The 17365-nt window shown below is 40.7% G+C and overlaps 1 protein-coding gene across 7 annotated transcripts in view; it reads right to left on the reverse strand.

Moving 5' to 3' along the window:
• LOC122557824 (USP6 N-terminal-like protein) overlaps positions 1–17365 on the reverse strand; it is a 264478-nt gene that overhangs the window by 118193 nt on the left and 128920 nt on the right. For 6 of the 7 annotated variants that reach the window (XM_043705913.1, XM_043705909.1, XM_043705912.1 and 3 more), the window contains one exon: positions 796–903. In XM_043705913.1, coding sequence (XP_043561848.1) covers positions 796–903 — 108 coding nt within the window. Of the gene's footprint in view, positions 1–795; positions 904–16969; positions 17079–17365 lie in introns of those variants that run through there. The other variant, XM_043705914.1, reaches the window with a different exon arrangement.

Genomic DNA, 17365 nt, shown 5'->3' on the forward strand with positions numbered 1-17365 from the left:
TCTGGAATTCTGTATCTGAGACACCAAATGGAGCTGGATCATGAATATACTTTAAAATGGAGTTGGCACAGATTTTTGATCAATGAGAGTGTCAAGTGTTACTGAGAACATTTTGGAAGTTTAAGCTGAGGCTATGATCAGATATGATTTTTCTGATTTTAGGGCATATTCAAGGAATCAACTGACTTACTCATATGTAATATGTTCTAATGTACGCTATCCACTGGACAAAATTCAGGAATGTGACAGAATACTCCCCACTTGCCTCAGTGAGTGCAGCTTCAACAACCCTTAAGATTCATAGCATCCATAACAAAACCTCCCACTTCATTTACACCCTATTAACTATCTTACGTATTCACTCACTCCTTACAACCCTGTTGCACATTGGCAGCACCATAAACCTTTTGCTGTATAAGGTGCACTATAGTATCTCAAAGCTTCTGGTTCAGAAGTACAGATGTTTCCTGCTGTGCCACAAGTCCTCTTGCATAATTAAGTGGTACCCCACCATGCAATAAATTTGAGCCTATGGGTCCTTCTCAGTGCACATTACGATATTGAAACTATAAAAGGAATGAAAGGCCTTTGGACATTTCATTAATTGAATTATATGTTCCTCCATAATGCATTATTGTTTGAACCAATATCTTGGATATAATCCTAACGGTGTAGTCCTGGTCCTGTCAGCAAAGCCTGGTATTCAAAAACGACTGAAAGCAATAAAAAGCGAGAAACACCTTGCTGTTTTTTAGTCAACTACTTAATACAAAAATCATTTCTTCAATAATTTACCTCATATTTTCCTTCATTCTCAGATTTCAATTTTTCTAAATCTAATAGCAGTGACCAAATCTGACCCCGCAGCTGTAGGGGAATTCCTTTGTAAATTCTTCGTATCATCTGAAATAAAAACACATGCCAGCGTTCTCTTGTTAATCATGTATGTCAATTCTGCACTCATAAAACACAAGATATATGTAGTAGCCAATTATGCATATATTTCTATTTGGAAACTTATCTGTCAATGAATGATATATTTTACTGTTATTTTTCTAAAAAGTCATTGTAAATCACTTATTCAACAAAATAATTCATCTTAATCATACACAATGTAAAACTTATTCTTTTAGTACCAAAAGATACAACTGATCTTAGAAGAAAATGTACACTTTAATGGATATATAGTCAAGGTTTTTAATTTGGGTCTTGAGAAGAATCACTGGACTCAAAACACTAACTCTGTTTCTCCTTCCACAGATGTTGCTAGACCTGTTGAGTTTCTCCATAACTTAGTTTTTATTACTCCTCATAACTGAGCCAGAGGGTGAGCTCTGATGGAATGTTCCACCGTCACACCATAGAGTTGAATCCGATCTTGACTCTACTAGTGCGCCTAAATTCTCAGAGCTCTGCAGCCCTGACAACTTTTAGCAAAAGGTGCTGCCACTTGTACCTTGAACCCTGTTCACTAAGCCAAGTTCATTGTCCAGAGCTACAAAACCCATTGGTGCCAAATCACATTAGCCCCTCACACTGTGGTGCTGATTTTCATCTTCAGCCATGTGAATTTAGCCATCTTAATGACTTACAATTCAGTGGTGAGCTGCCAGAGGGCTCAGAGCATGAGTAAATAGATTACTGCTTTTGGAAGTGATGACAATGAATTGGGATGGCAGGGGAAGAGGAGACAGATAAATAGCAATGCTTACTGCCCATGCAAGAAATGCCAAACAATTCTGCCAAAGCATATCCTGGTCAACGCTGTAGATTAGTAATTGGTTGTAAATCTTCAAATCCCCAAATAAACAAGCCAGCAAAAAATGATTGACTTCTTTTTCAAAGCAGTTAACTTACATCATAGAAAAATGTAATGTAACGAAGTAAAAGCTTATACATAAATCTTAAATTTCTTTCAGCTGGCAAGCAGGAGGCATGAGATGACATTCAATTTTTTAACTAGGAGACATAATTCTTGTTAAAATCTCAGTTCACTTACCTTCCAAATATATCAAGGTGCTTTAATTAACTCAAAACTGTAGATGTAAAATGACCTAAGTGAATCTCCAAGGCCGATTAAATGAACCTTATCCATTTAATTGAGGGATGAATTTTCCACTGTTAAATCGATACTAGATCACGCAAAGTATCAAAAATAAATTTATAATCCACACATTTGCAAAATAATTGTTCAGGAATAATTGCTCCTGTGTGCTTTTTGCATTCAAGAGATATCAGGAGAAAGGATTGCTGGTTCAGTCACAAATATCTGTTGTTTCCTATAGCAACAGACATATCAACAGTCATTAAAGCTAAATCTACTATGATGTCCCCTGGAAGTCATACTGTAAAGGTAAAATAGGGAAGCACAAATCCCTCAAGAGCAGTATTTCATTCATAGTTGGAATTCACTGTTCTAAACAAACATATATAACCATAATCAGCACTAATACAATCAACTACAACTCTAATTTGACTGATATCCAGTGTATTTCTGGTATTGCCTGTTTTTATTCCATTATTCAGTTTATGTTTTTACCTCCTAAAATTGTTTGAGCCCTTCATAAATTGAACCCCTTGAATGAATGCAATTACATTATTATATGTTCCTATGCACAAAAGATATTGGTTTTTCCAGACAGTTGTCACTGGAAATGAGTTTTACACGTGCTTAAATAATACTATAAATAGGATATAGCATTAATTTATTTCTGGTTGCTATTCAGAAACATGAAAAGAAGCCAACAAGTGAATGATTTGTGATCTTTGTTTTTATTATTTATATGATTCAGACTCACAGAAAGAGAGATTGTCTGGAAAATTAGGTCAAATATAGACACTTGGTTATAAATACCCAGCTGAAGTTCTTTCAAATCAAAACATTTCCAAGGATGACAGCCTCTTTTTCTGCAAGGTTTCTTTACGAGGAATTATATTTCCCAAGTTTATCCATGAAAAGCATTGCTTACTGACTTTTCTTTATTCTTTTAAGCTTTCAATTATGCAACAGTTGTATCGAACCATTGAAATCATGTTAAAGACTATGTTTATTACATTTACAGAGCATAACCACATTTCAAATAAAGTTGTCTAGATCCTTTACCTAAGAGTAGCACACTCACTACCCAGAATAGAACTGGATCACATTCCGGAGGATCCTAGGTTTGATCCCCTGTCAGTGGTAATATGGCTATCAGGGATCTACACTTTGTATGCATGCAAATACAATGAGCTAAGAGTTTTGCACAAAGAAAGTAAAATCACACACAGTAGACTGATTTCCAGTAATGGTAATTTGTAATTATTTGTAATACTATCACAATGAAATGACTAATCAAGACAGATTCAATGAGATTAATATTTTCTGGTTAAAGGGGTTAGCATAAGAACTACTAAAGGCATGTTTTAATTACTATCTACCAGTATAAGATTCTATGCAAACAAAACACCTCCCTCAGATCCTGAACTTAGGGAGATAAAAATGTTTATTTTGAAGATGTTACGAGACAGTGCTTGTCCACAATCTGGAAGCCCCACAATACAAAAATGGTAGTTGGAAAGCTTCTGACATACCCTCAACAAAGTTCCCCGACTAACATAGCAATAATACAAGTAACATATTAATAAGTAAATTAGATGACGAGTAGAAAGATTGTGATGTTAAACAACCTTTAATGCTGATTTGGTGAGCAAACTGCTACTTTGGACTGTGCAGGTCTCGTAAATACCCCTTTCTTAAACACTCCAAGGTGAGTGTATTTATTCCCATGAGAGGAACGCTCCCCTGTAAAAACAGGCAATACCAGAAATACACTGGATATCAGTCAAATTTTCTAAACAGGCAATACCAGAAATACACTGGATATCAGTCAAATTTTCTAATCTAAAGGGTTTCCAGATGAGGTGCTTTTGACTCACTTTTGCCAGTGTACAGTCAGTGGAAGGATTGTGTTCAATGTTATTAAAGAACATTGTGAACACTTTGAAATTTCAACGGACTGGTGCTCGATCTTGACAAACAAACAGAGGAAAGTTAGTTTGCCTATTAGGAGAATGTCTTTTTCAGAAATGAAGGCTACAGTTCCTATCATGCTTGAATGTGGAATAATTTGGAAACAAAGCTGAGAGGGGAAGCAGTGTCGAGAGTGAGAGGTAACATCTCTTATTAGGAGAACTCAGAGCTGGATGTGGGAGAAAAGTGTTCCCTTGGCGGTAGTGTCTCCTAATAAGAGCTGAGGTATGACCGTTTCAACAAGGTGAGCAGAGGTGTCTCACTCCATATAACCTGATTTTCATTCTCAAAAGGGAGGGGATGGCATTGTCAATAACAGTCAAGGTTACCTTCACTCTAAATTTCTATGATTGCAAATTCTTCCAGTCAGAGCAACTATATTAACAACATCTTATAGTTTATTGCCTTCAATGCATGGGGTGAGAGTTTCTACACTAATGCAAGAGAGGGGGCATTACTATCTTCTAATTGACTAGAGAAGAATAGGCATATGAAGGTATGAAATGGAATGATGTTTTATGCAAGGAGTATGGAATATGAAAGTTGGCATGTTTTGCTACAGTTGATGAGCCTTGATCTTAATGAATAGCAGAACAGGAAACAAATTGCTTAATATCCTCCACTTGCACCTAATTTGTATGTTCTCTATTGTTGCTCCACAATTTCTCACCTTTCAATATATCTGCTATGTACCATCACAGCATCTTGATGAACAAAATTCTAAAATAAAAGTAATCAACAAACAACAACAACTTTATCCAATAACAATTCTAATAATGCATTCAAACCTATCCACGCTGGTGCATTCCCTTTATGCCTGTCTAATCAAAGTTTTTTCTGATCCTAGTGCTGATATGCAGTACAATTCAGGTAGCTGCAGCATGGAAGACAGAAGACATGGATGATGGTGGTAACAAATAACATTGTAGGCTGACCATGAACGGCTCTGGGTGAAGGTGTGGCTTCAGCCAGCATCCTTTACATAGGCAACAATAATTTAAACAGTTTACAGAGAGGTAACAACAAGGACTTAATGATGAGGCAGCCATAGGACCATGACCACGGTCTTGGGAAAAGATAAGAGGGTTATGTTCCATGAAGCCACTAATGCTTATCTGGACTTTACCTCAGCAATCTTATTATTCTTTTGGAGAACAGATTGTAGACTGTAGTGAGAACCTGCATTTCCGTTAGAGCACTAGTATCCACCAACAATCCTTTAACTGCAAGACATATCCATGAATGGTTTCTGCTTCCAGAAGCTGCTGCTGTGCATGGATCTCGACGGTCTGTGCAACTGAAAGGAAGATTGCAGGTATTGTTGGTATCCACATGACCTCTGCCTCAGGGTCCAGGCAGTACTCAAACAGTGTCAGCTTCCAGTTGCAATGAAGACCAAGATACTGACCACTGAATACTGCATTACAGGTGTGTCTACAAGTCATTTCATGAAGTTGGTCACCACTTCTAATTGCAAAGGATGGGCTCCAAATGCTGCATGAAATTCATGTCAAATTACAGCCACACCCCCTTATACTGTTTGATGTGCCAAAAGGCTTTGTGGCAAACTTGCTGTAGTTCTGGCATCTTATTATGCGTGCACATCAATGTTGTCCTACATGACACCTCTTTAATGTCCTCCTACGAGGTCTCTGCAGTAGTCGTTCTGGGGATCTGAGTGCCAATGGCTCGGCAAACATTCATTGCCCACTGCTAACAACTCTCAAGAAGGTGGTGGTAAGCTGCCTTTTTGAACTACCGAAGTCCTTGAGGTGTAGGGACAGACACAATACTGATAGAGAGTTCCAAAATGTTGGCCCAGTGAAGGAACAGTGATATACCCCAAGTCAGGACAAGGTGAGACTTGGCGAGGAAATTTGCAGATGGTAGTGCTCCTATGCATTTGTTGACCTTGTCCTTCTTGGTGGTAGAGGTCCTAGGTAAGACTTGGTGAGTTCTTCTAGGGCAGCTGTGGCATGGTGGCACAGTGGTTAGCACTGCTGCCTCACAGCGCCAGAGACCCGGGTTCACTTCCCGCCTCAGACGACTGACTGTGGAGTTTGCACATTCTCCCCGTGTCTGCGTGGGTTTCCTCCGGGTGCTCCGGTTTCCTCCCACAGTCCAAAAATGTGCAGGTCAGGTAAATTGGCCATGCTAAATTGCCCGTAGTGTAGGGGAATGGGTCTGGGTTGGTGTGCTTCGGCGGGTTGGTGTGGACTTGTTGGGCCAAAGGGCCTGTTTCCACACTAAGTAATCTTAAAAAAAGAACTTGAAGATGCTGCACATTGATAACATTGTATGCTGATGGTACAGAGAGTGAATTTTGAAAGTGGTTGATGAGTTGCCAATTAGCAGGCAACTTTGCCCTAGGTGTAGTTCAGCTTATCAAATATTGTTAGGGCTGCACCTAACCAGGCAAGTGGGTGGCATTCCAGCAGACTCTCGAGTTGTACCTTATAATGGTGACTGACACTCAGGAGATAGAAGGGGAGTTACTTGCCACAGAATTCACAGGCCTCTGACCTGCTCTTTTTACAACAGTGTTTATATAGCTGTCCAGTTTAGCTATGGTCAATGATAACCTTCAGGATGTTGATAATGGGGGAACTAATAGATGCAATGTCACTGAACATTACAAGATGGTTAAATTATCTCTTGTTTTCATATGTCATTGCCTAGATTTGTTAGCCGCAAATGTTATGTGATACTTACCAGCTAAACCTGGATGTTGTCTAGATTTTGCTGCATATTGGAAAGGTCTATTCAGTATCTCAGGAGTGGCAAGTGGTGTTGAATATTGTGCAGTAATCAATGAATATCCTTACTTTTGGCCATATGAAAAAGAGGAGGTCATTAATGATGCAGTTGAAGGTGATTGGGCCTCAGACACTACCCTGAGAAAGTCCTGGCGTGACGTCCTGGAGCTGAGATGATTGACCATCAACAACCGTCGTCTTCTTGTCCCAGGTATGACTCCAACCAGTGGAAAGACCTCCAGAGGGGGCAGGATTGGAAAGAGGAAAATGAAGTGGGATAAAGTAAGTGTCCATGATCACACATTTGCAGTTTGTACTCATGGCATGAAGAGGGTGAGATAGAATTTCAAAAGGGCAGGTGATGCCAGATTCAATGACCTCAGTAACAGAAGGCCCAACAATGTGGAAAACTGTTCAGAGGATTCAGTTGATCTAAATATGTATGTTCTTAACAAATCTCTGCTGCTCCCTGCAGTCATAGTCCACTTTGACCTTCACTATCAGGAAGAATACTAGTAGTTAGCAAAGTGTTTGAGTGATAGTTCGAGGTATGTGGAAGTTGCAAAAGATGGGCAGCATTGCTATTTATGTGAGGATGAAGTAGAATGTCTGAATATTAGTCATCAGTCTTGGCAACTGACGAGTTAGTGATGGTGTCTGTTGCATTGATTGGTAGAGGTGTAGGTGAGGAATGTCATGTTAAGATGACACTGACTTTAATTATTGAGATCAAGTTATTGTAATTTTTATGGTACTGCTTCCAGATTCTTAGGGCCATTCTCCAGGGATTGGTTACCTTGGTTGACTGTACTCTTTCTTTTCTCAAAGCATGCCTCAATGGACCTTTTGGGCTTCTTCAGTAATCAGGTATCAATTACCCTTTACAACTTCATCACTAATGACACCAGGATTGCATCAGAAGATGTATGATCTCCTCTATTGCTCATGCTTTTCCTGCAGCAGACAATCTGCAGCAAGTTCTCCAGCATAAGTGCAGATGCCCTTTAAGATGATGGTCTGTCCTTAAGAGGCACATGGAATCCATGCATTGTGCTAAGCCTCCTGTTGAACAGTCAGTCAGCAGCACTTTCTTCCCAGTGTTGCATGCTAAAACCATTTAGATTATGGCACAGGGCAAAGTTGCCTAATTCTCACTATGACTATGTGCAGGATAATTGCTTATCCCAAACCCCATTTTAACAAATGGCCTTGTCCAATGTTACGTTTTAACTACAACTAAAGCCAGATAAATATAACTTCCAAAGAACAACCACCAACGCCTAAAATCAGTTTAGAATCTGGTTTATAAAAACAAATGTAACAGCCTTAAACAGTGGGAAACTAAAGATTGTGTTACTTTAAATGAATGAAATACTTTCAGCTGGTATCCATTAAGATTTCAAATGCTCCACTTCCAGCAATCCCATTAACAGACTACAAAGATTTTATGAAATTAATTCATAACTTGTTCCACTTAGTCCATGGCAAAGAATTAGTGCCATATCACAGTGTACAAGTCAATTTAGCATACAAGATGACCCCATTTATTTACCAGCAAAATGCACACTTACACATTTACTCCATATAAACATTGACCTCTCATTTTTCAGCCATTTGGTTCATGTTTTGGGATCTATTTGAATTAGGAGTTGGCCTCAAGTGTTTTCAGCTCAGAGATAAATGTCTATGATTAAACTTGCCTTATCAGTCAGCATACATGATCATGCAAGCGATAAGGCTGTGTTGTGAAGAAGATACAGGATAATTTATGACATGGACACACAGGTAGACATGCAGATATGACCGATAAGCAGAGATTATTCCTCTTGAATCAACTGGCAGTTCACATTTTGTACCATATTTAAGTTGACCTTGTTTATGGAAGGATTTTTCAAAGGTTAACTTATACTTTGTGATCTACGGCAGTCATACTAAGATTGCTTCTACAGGATTCTAGCAACTAATGGATGTTTTAATAGTCAGATAGTTAATTTTGGATTAAAAAAGCATAGAAACAAATCAATGGTCACACATGAGAGAATTAGCTGTGCTTAAATTAGTCTTTGTATCAATGTGACACATAAATCAGTGTTATAATCTTCAAATCAAAGCTATTTTCACACCACAACCCAACATTCAATGCCATGGGTCTATTTTCAGATCAAATTCTTTCCATTTCTTTCACTTTGTCATTCAGACTGTTGATTTTGTATCCTAGCCCATTGAAGTGGTGTGGAACACAAGAGAGTTGACAATGGGATGGGTGCTTCCAGAAGAGTTTATGGCAATTTCCTGCCACTGTGGTATATGGCCAGTGCCAGAACCCTTACTGGAACCACTTAAGGCCTAATTAAAGGCCATTTTCCACCTCAAAGAACATTTGCAAAGGCTTGCCACTACCCAAGGCAAATGACATGTAGACCTTTGAGGCCTCCCAATAGATATTTTGGGGATGTGAGGGGGCCCTCCTTCATAGTGTTCCATGGATCCACAATGACACTGCTGCATCCAGGTACTACTGATGTGCCAAAGCACCCCACTTCCTCTCCTAAACCTCAATTTCTGAGGCCTGCCCATCTCCTCACAACCTGCTCTTCATGGATGCTGCTCCACGGTATTGCAGTCTCAGTTTTGGAATTGCTGAGCTGTTAGTCTACTGATTGGACAGTGGACTTCCAGATCATTGGAAAAAATCAGCTCAGATTCTTTAACATTCTTCTTACCTTCATTGTTTGCATTTTTAATGTCTCCCAGGTTGAACATTCACAAATTGTAAGCTTTTTTGCCATTCATATATACATAGCACATCATTGTATCATGGATATATAAAAGGGAAATCATGCTTGACTTTCAAGGATGTACCTGGTACATTTGATAAGGGGGAGCCGTGGATGTGGGTTACGTGGACTTCTTTTTAAAAATAAGGAATATCCATCTTTTCTCCCCACTGTAATTGTGTGTAACTAACCACCCACTTTCATGTACTGTCAAATACCATCCAAAAAAAAATAGAATTGCAGGTAATGACCTTCAATTTCTAACAATTTAGTCAAACATAATACTCAAAACAGAGTACTTTAAAATCAAATGATAATACCTATTTCAACATGGAGCCAAACTTCTTTTTTTACCAAATGCATAAAAGAAAAACACATTTTTAATCTTGGGTATAGATAGTAAACCAAATAAATTTCTTCTGAGTCACTTTCAAATATATATATTGAGTAGATTCTTATTAGGGTCTGAGCAACATTGTCTGTGATAAGATATGTAGCAGAAGCAGACAAGTAGTATGATGAGGCCAATCTTGACATCAAAATCACATTGCCCTATCTATGCACGTTTTACAACTGGCATGGCAATGAGTTTTCAATTGACAGAGATTAACATTTGTAAGTTCCTTGTTATAGAGAAACATAAAACATAGCTGAAGTCCAAGCACTGATCCCTGAAGTCTCCTTCTATTCACTGCCTGCCTCTCGGAAAAAGAAGAATTCCTGCTCATTGATTCCTGTCTGCCAACCAGTTTTCTATCCAGGTCAGTATACTACACTAATCCCATGCACTTTAATTCTACATACTTAATCCCTTATGTGGGACTTTATCGAAAGTCCATGTAAACCATATTCATTGGCTCCCCTTTATCAAATGTACCAGTTACTATTTGGAAGTCCAGGAGATTTGTCAAGCATGATTTCCCTTTTGTATATCCATGCTATCCAATCCTCTCACTGTTTTCCAAGTTATCTACTATTAAATTTTTTATAATGGACTCTAACAGTTCCCCACTACTGACGTCTATCAGTCCCTGTTTCTCTCCACCTCCTTTTTTAAACAGTTGTGTTCGATTAGCTACTCTCAATTCCATAGGTTTCAAGATCTATAGAATCTTGAGAGATGGCCACCAATGAATCCACTACTTCTAGAGCTAATCAAGAACCTTGGTCTGTAGATTATCAGGCCCTAGGGATTTATTGACCTTTAATCCCATTGATTTCCCCAACAATATTTCTCTACTAATACTGATTTCCTTCAGTTCCTCTCTCATACTAGACTCTGTGATCCCCAACATTTTTGGCATGTTATTTTTGTCCTCCTTTGTGAAGACAAAACCAAAGCATATATTTATTTGGTCTGCTATTTCTTCGATCCCCATTATAACTTACTGTAAGCGACCTATCTTTGCCTTCTCAAGTCTAAATTTTCTTCACATACTTATCAGTTTGTATGCTCCCAGCTCACCTCATTAATATTCAGAATACAGTTTTACCAAACAAACTAGCCGTCAGGAAAACACAACATGGAAACCATGAAAGTATTTGGCAGTTACATCTCTCCACTCAACTGAATGATTTCCAGCTTGCCCAAGGCCAAACTGCAGAGCAGGACATGATCAAGGAGAAACAGTTGCATGCACATGTCTCTCATGGACACTTGCAGCTGAATTTCATAATGCTGTCATCTCTCCAATTGTTTGGCAATGTACGCACAAACATGTCTAGCAAGGCACACTAGCAATCAGCAGTGTATAACTGCATCAGATACAGTTACCGCACAGGGCTAAGCACCCTGTCCACATGGTTGTCTGCAAGGGCTGCTCCCTTGTGCTCTCAGCATGCATTCATCTGGTGCCTAGCTGCATGCATGCTTCACACATGCCTTGCATTGTCCTACTATGTCTTGCAGGGCACAGTCACACAACCAGTCAGGTGGTCATGCTGTTTATCAATCCTTCGTCAAGGTGTATGCATCATGTATTACATCAGTGTCAGTCTATACTTGTGGCAGCAGCATTTGCACCACACAGTCTCTGCAGCAAGCAGTGGAACATGACTGAAAATGTTAGGGGAGACGACCACAGTGAAGTCATCCATGAAGGCATCCGTCAGTCAAGGGGACCTAGCATAGTTAATCAAGGGCAGCCTCCCATACAAATGCTAGCCTTCAGACATGTTCAGGGGTCCTGTTAGAATGGGGGTCTTTGTCTCCATATAGATCAGATGTCTGCTGCAGCAGGGATATGTGTGGCCACCAGTCAGGTGTCTGGGCCAGGACTGGCAGGTCAGGTCAATCAAGGGGGTGGGCCAAGATTATCTCAATTCTTAGAAATTAAAGAATAATGGATAGGTAGGCAAATGTAGCTGCATGTATATAGCTTTGGTAATAATCTGGAGGAGTGTGAAGGCTGTGAGGTTCACAGAATGTGCACCTGGGAAGGTGAATGTGATGTTGACGGTCTCAGCAGTAGCATATTAACACTGAGGAAGACAGCAGCAAAAGCCTGACCTTGAGAATTTTTTAAAACAAGCACCTAAATGCATAATATTCAGAAATAGACACGAACATATCACAATGAGTGATGTAAGTGAGCTGTAGTGAGAGGATAGGGGCTGTAAATGCAAGCGGTAAGTATTCACATGTTGGCAAAACTGACAGGCAGGATATTCCAGTCCCTGTCCGTTGACCCTTTGAGTGTTGTCCCTCCCTAGCACGGTCATTGCTGAGGAACTGCCTGATATTCACTCTCCTGTGCACACAGCACGCTGAACGGTAAGCAATGTTGAAAGCAGAGGAGGGCATAAGTTGTCAGAGAGAGCTAATGCCATGTATGTGCTTTGCTACTACTGCTCCCACACGATGTAACTGGCACTCGTTGTAGACTCCTAACTACTGCGCTTCAATATTGTCAAAGGAGTGATGTTGCAGGATGTAAAATTAATTCCAGGCTCTAGACAAGGATACAGACTACATGAATGGTGGAAAACAAATGCTTATTTACAAACTATTAAAATTTCTTTCATATGTGGCCTAAACATGCCCTCAGAACAATTTACATCTCCTCTGCATTCCACTGCTCCAGACTGAGTTTCCCTATTCCCAAATGGGGTGAAGCGAGACTGTCCTGCAGTGGAGTCAGTTAGCCCAGATGTTTAGTCAGCTGACACCATGAGTGTTTGAGTCTGGATGGACAGACATGCTGAGGGTCTTCTTGACAGATGTAATGTCATGTCACTTGTATCAGTTTGAACTTTCAAGGTCAGAGAGTGGCAGGCAACATGGAAGTGAATAGCTTCCTAAATGGAAACTACTGAGGATCACATGTGTGAAGGTTGTTCACTCTACCTCCACCAATTGTATATTCTCTTGATATTCCTGCCTATAAATCAAGTGTTGGTGTGCCCTCCCTCACCGCACCTGATGAAGGACTGTCGCTCCAAGAGCTTGTGATTTCACATAAACCTGTTGGACTATAACCTGGTGTCATGTGATTTTTGTCTTCATCCACACCAGACCCAGGTTCAATTCCCGCCTCAGGCGACTGACTGTGTGGAGTTTGCACGTTTTCCCCGTGTCTGCGTGGGTTTCCTCCGGGTGCTCCGGTTTCCTCCCACAGTCCAAAGATGTGCAAGTCAGGTGAATTGGCCATGCTAAATTGCCCGTAGTGTTAGGTAAGGGGTAAATGTAGGGGTATGGGTGGGTTGTGCTTCGGCGGGTCGGTGTGGACTTGTTGGGCTGAAGGGCCTGTTTCCACACTGTAATCTAATCTAATTTTTAAAAAAAGTCCAACACTGGCACTTCCACATCATCATTCCTCTGACTCGGTACCTCCTGGCAACATTTTAATCTCCTTACAAGGTTGGAGTATCAGGACTGGGGTTAAAGATTCCTTTCCCACTCTTGCCCTGCCTTCAGGCAGGAGGACAAATGGGGTGATAGGATGCAGGCGTCCATGACTCTCCAGCATCCCATGTCTCTCTAGGTTAGCTACCAACCTGTCTGTGGAGGCAGATTAATGGTCATTGGACTGGTTGTATAGTTGCAGCTTTTCAGCAATGAGGATCATGACACTGCCGCTCCTTCCTTTGCATTTCAATGGAGTCCCCGACTGCTGAGACCACAGGGTCTTCTTCTGCTCAGGGGCTGAGCAGGTGCCTGGTCTCTGGCAATTCTCCAAGTGCCAGTGGCTTGGGGCATTTCTCCCTCACTCATTTATGAAACAGTTTTAGCAGGTGCTCAGCAGCCTGTGATCCTCGCTCATATCATCTGCAAAGCCCAGTGACATACTGCTTTCAGAGCTGGTGGAGATCCAGGAGGGAGCCTTGTCAATGCTTCCTCTGAACCTTGGACACTGTCCTCCACAGAGGTTAAGAACGTGTCCTCTTGTGGAGATGGGCAGCTCTCTACCAATGTAGCTGGAATGCTGGTTGCACATAAGGCAAAGAGGAAAGATGTGTCTTGGCCACGGATTACAAGTGGCACTCGACACATGACACTGAGTACCTAGTTAATGTCAGTATTTTGATGCAACAAGTGACACTTATTTAATTGTCAGGACATAGATTTCTCTGCGTCCCTGTGGGAGGGGTCTCAGTTCCCTCTTATGAGGGCAAGGTTTTTAACTTTATACTGGGTGAAGACATGAATATTGGAACTTTTGGCATTGCTCTGCTGCTATGGATTGTCTTCTACTGCAGTGATATAAAGTGGGTGAACGAGTAAGATAGAAGTGGATGACACAGCTATTTGTGTTGATTCATGTTGGGGAACTGTTTAGATGTTTCAAGGGAGGGATGACACAGTGCTATGGAGATGCAGGGTTAGTGGAGCAGAAGGATGGGGGACAGCAAAAAGAGCGAATGACAGGTGTTGCAATGCAACAGAGGGGGATGTTAAGGTATAAGCCTTGGAAGGAGGTGGGTGGAATGGCAGAGATGGAGTATGAGGTAGCAGAGAGCAGAGTATGGAACTTACCCTGACAGAACAGAGGTGGTATTTCATCTTGTGCATTGTAGCCTCGTCCTCACCAATTTTAGCACTGAAGGTGGTGATCTCCAACCATAACATGGTGTTGCGGCCTCTTCTGCTAGTCCTTTGGGATGAGGACAGCCCTCTTCTGCACCATCCCATAAACCAGAGTATCCAAGTATTTGCAGAGAATTGTGGTGCAAACTTAACTTTATCAGCCATTTCTCCGCAGTTCCCAGCAACTGATACCAGTGCTCCGTCAGGTGTGCAATAGCTTTGACAAATGATATGGATGTGAGGGATACTTGTCTCAGGGTGGATATCTAGAGAGTGGCAAGTTGTATGAAGGGGGTCGATACTCACCATTGGGGTGCCAAAGACAATTAATGTGGCGAGTTGGCAAGATATGATGAGATAACTTGTTCAGCCTTATGCAAGAATCACCCCATCAAACTTGATGAGATTTGAGCTTAGACAAAAAAAATTGTAAGATGCAGCCAATATATTTTTTTAAAGTTGATAACATGGCCTTACTGTCTGTAATTAATCTGACTTGGTGTGCATTTTTATCACACATTCAAACTGCAATTTGCACCCAGCTACCAAAATGGTGTTGACTCTAATACAGCTCAATGAAAATCAGAATTTGTACTTTGGTATCCACTGATGTCCTATTTCCACTTAAAGGAAGTAAAAAGTTTTAGGGCTCACAGGCTGTTTCATTCATTATGCACCATATTTATATGTGAAGAATTAATATATTAAGAGATGCAATCATGGAAGCAGACTCATTAGCAACATTCTGAGGGGTCTTAGTAGTCTGGCTGTCATTTCTGAAACTTCTTTGATGTATGGTAAGGTGGTTAGGGTTTCTGGCTGTGTTTGGTCTGCTTGTCATGGTTTGTTCTTGAGGAATCTGCGGACTGTATTTTTTGAGTATCCGTTCTTCTTGAATACGTTGTATAGGTGGTTCTCTTCTGTTTTCCGAAGTTCGTCTGTGCTGCAGTGTGATGTGGCTCATTGGAGTAGTGTTCTGATACAGCTTTGTTTGTGTGTGTTGGGATGGTTGCTGGTATAGTTAAGTATTTGGTCAATGTTTGTCGGTTTTCTGTATACGCAGGTTTGTAGTTCTCCGTTGTCCATTCTTTCAACTGTGACGTCCAGGAATGAGTTTGTTTTCGGTTTCTTCCTCCTTGGTGAACTTTATGCCTGTGAGGGTGTTGTTGATGGTGTTAAATGTCTCTTCTATCTTGTTTTGTTTTGTGATGACAAAGGTGTCATCTAAGTAGCGGACCCAGATTTTTGGTTTGATGGTTGGTAGGGCTGTTTGTTCTAGTCTTTGCATTCAGGAACTGTCAAGAGATGCTTCATCATTTTGCAGATTTATTGCAAAATGGAAAATGCCAAGTCTTGCACGAAAAAGGGCAGAACTGTACACTTCTAGTGAACTCACGTCCATATGGTGGGATTATCACAACATCAGCTAGATTGCTCCTAATAGTATTCAAAAATAAAATTTATGTCACACAGGGCCAGGCAATGACCATCTCCATTAAGAGACAATTTAACCACCCCTCTTGATACTCAACGACGTTACTATCACTGAATTCTCCTCTAACAACATCCAGAGAGTATCACTGACCAGAAACTGAACTGGACTTGCCATATAAATACAGTGGCTACGACAGCAATTCAGAGGCTAGGAACGCTGCAGTCGGTAATTCACCTCCTGACTCCCCAAAGTTGTCCACCAACTACAAAACACAAGTCAGAGGTGTGATGCCATACTCCCCACTTGCCTGGAATGAGTTCAACTCCAATAAACCTCAACAAGCTTCACACCTTCCAGGACAAACCAGTTCACTTGACTGGCACCACATCCACACTCACTCACGTCCTTACTACTGATGTTCAATAGCAGCAGTGCATACTATCTACAAGATGCAATACAGAAATTCACCAAGGTTCCTTGGACAGCATCTTCCAAACCCACAATTATTTCCATCTAGAAGTACTTGGGCAGCAGATACTTGAGAATACCATCATTTGCAAGTTCCCCTTCAACCCACTCCTATCCTGACTTGGAAATATTTCACCATTCCTTCAGTTTTTCATTGGATCAAAATCCTGGAATTCCCTCTCTAATGGTATTGTGAGTCTACCAACAGCATGTGCTCTCCAGTTCAAGAAGCCACTTACCAACACTTTTTCAAGGGCAAGTAGGGATGGGCAATAAACACTCAGCCAGCAACCCCCATGCCCCAAAAATGAATTTTAAAAAGCTTAATTTTAAGCTTTGCAGACTCAATGAAATACAGGAGAGTTCATAACCTTTCTTAAATCAGAAATTTCCTTTCGGAGAAATATTAAATTCTCCTTTGAAGGACTTGGTTCACTCTTAAATCATAACTTTTTTGATGATTCATCCCAAAGGCTCTGAAGCAAAAATACTTACTTGTATTTGACCTAATTCTTTGTTCATAGATTTTATGATATAATTTCTACTCGTCTTCCATTTCCAATTCAAAAACATGTCTAGTCAGACGGCATCATTCATCATTTTAAAAATCATAACCCTGCAATTTTTATAAATAGATACAGTTATTCTTACAGCAATGTACAGGGGAACCGCGATTATCCGAATGTGATGGGCGTGCACTATTTCATTCCGATAAATCGATTAAAGGCCTTTCCTCTGGCGCTCGGAGTTTTTAAAGTCTGTTCTTTGTTCAGGAGACTGCAGCAGCACAGAGCGCAAACCTTCCCCACCCCCCCCAATACCATCCCAACCCCATCCAACGCCGCCCCGTCCCCACCCCGATGTCCTCCCCCCATCCCCCAGACATCATCC

The sequence above is a fragment of the Chiloscyllium plagiosum genome, chromosome 16 (genome assembly GCF_004010195.1).
Source record: "Chiloscyllium plagiosum isolate BGI_BamShark_2017 chromosome 16, ASM401019v2, whole genome shotgun sequence".
Taxonomy (NCBI): domain Eukaryota; kingdom Metazoa; phylum Chordata; class Chondrichthyes; order Orectolobiformes; family Hemiscylliidae; genus Chiloscyllium; species Chiloscyllium plagiosum.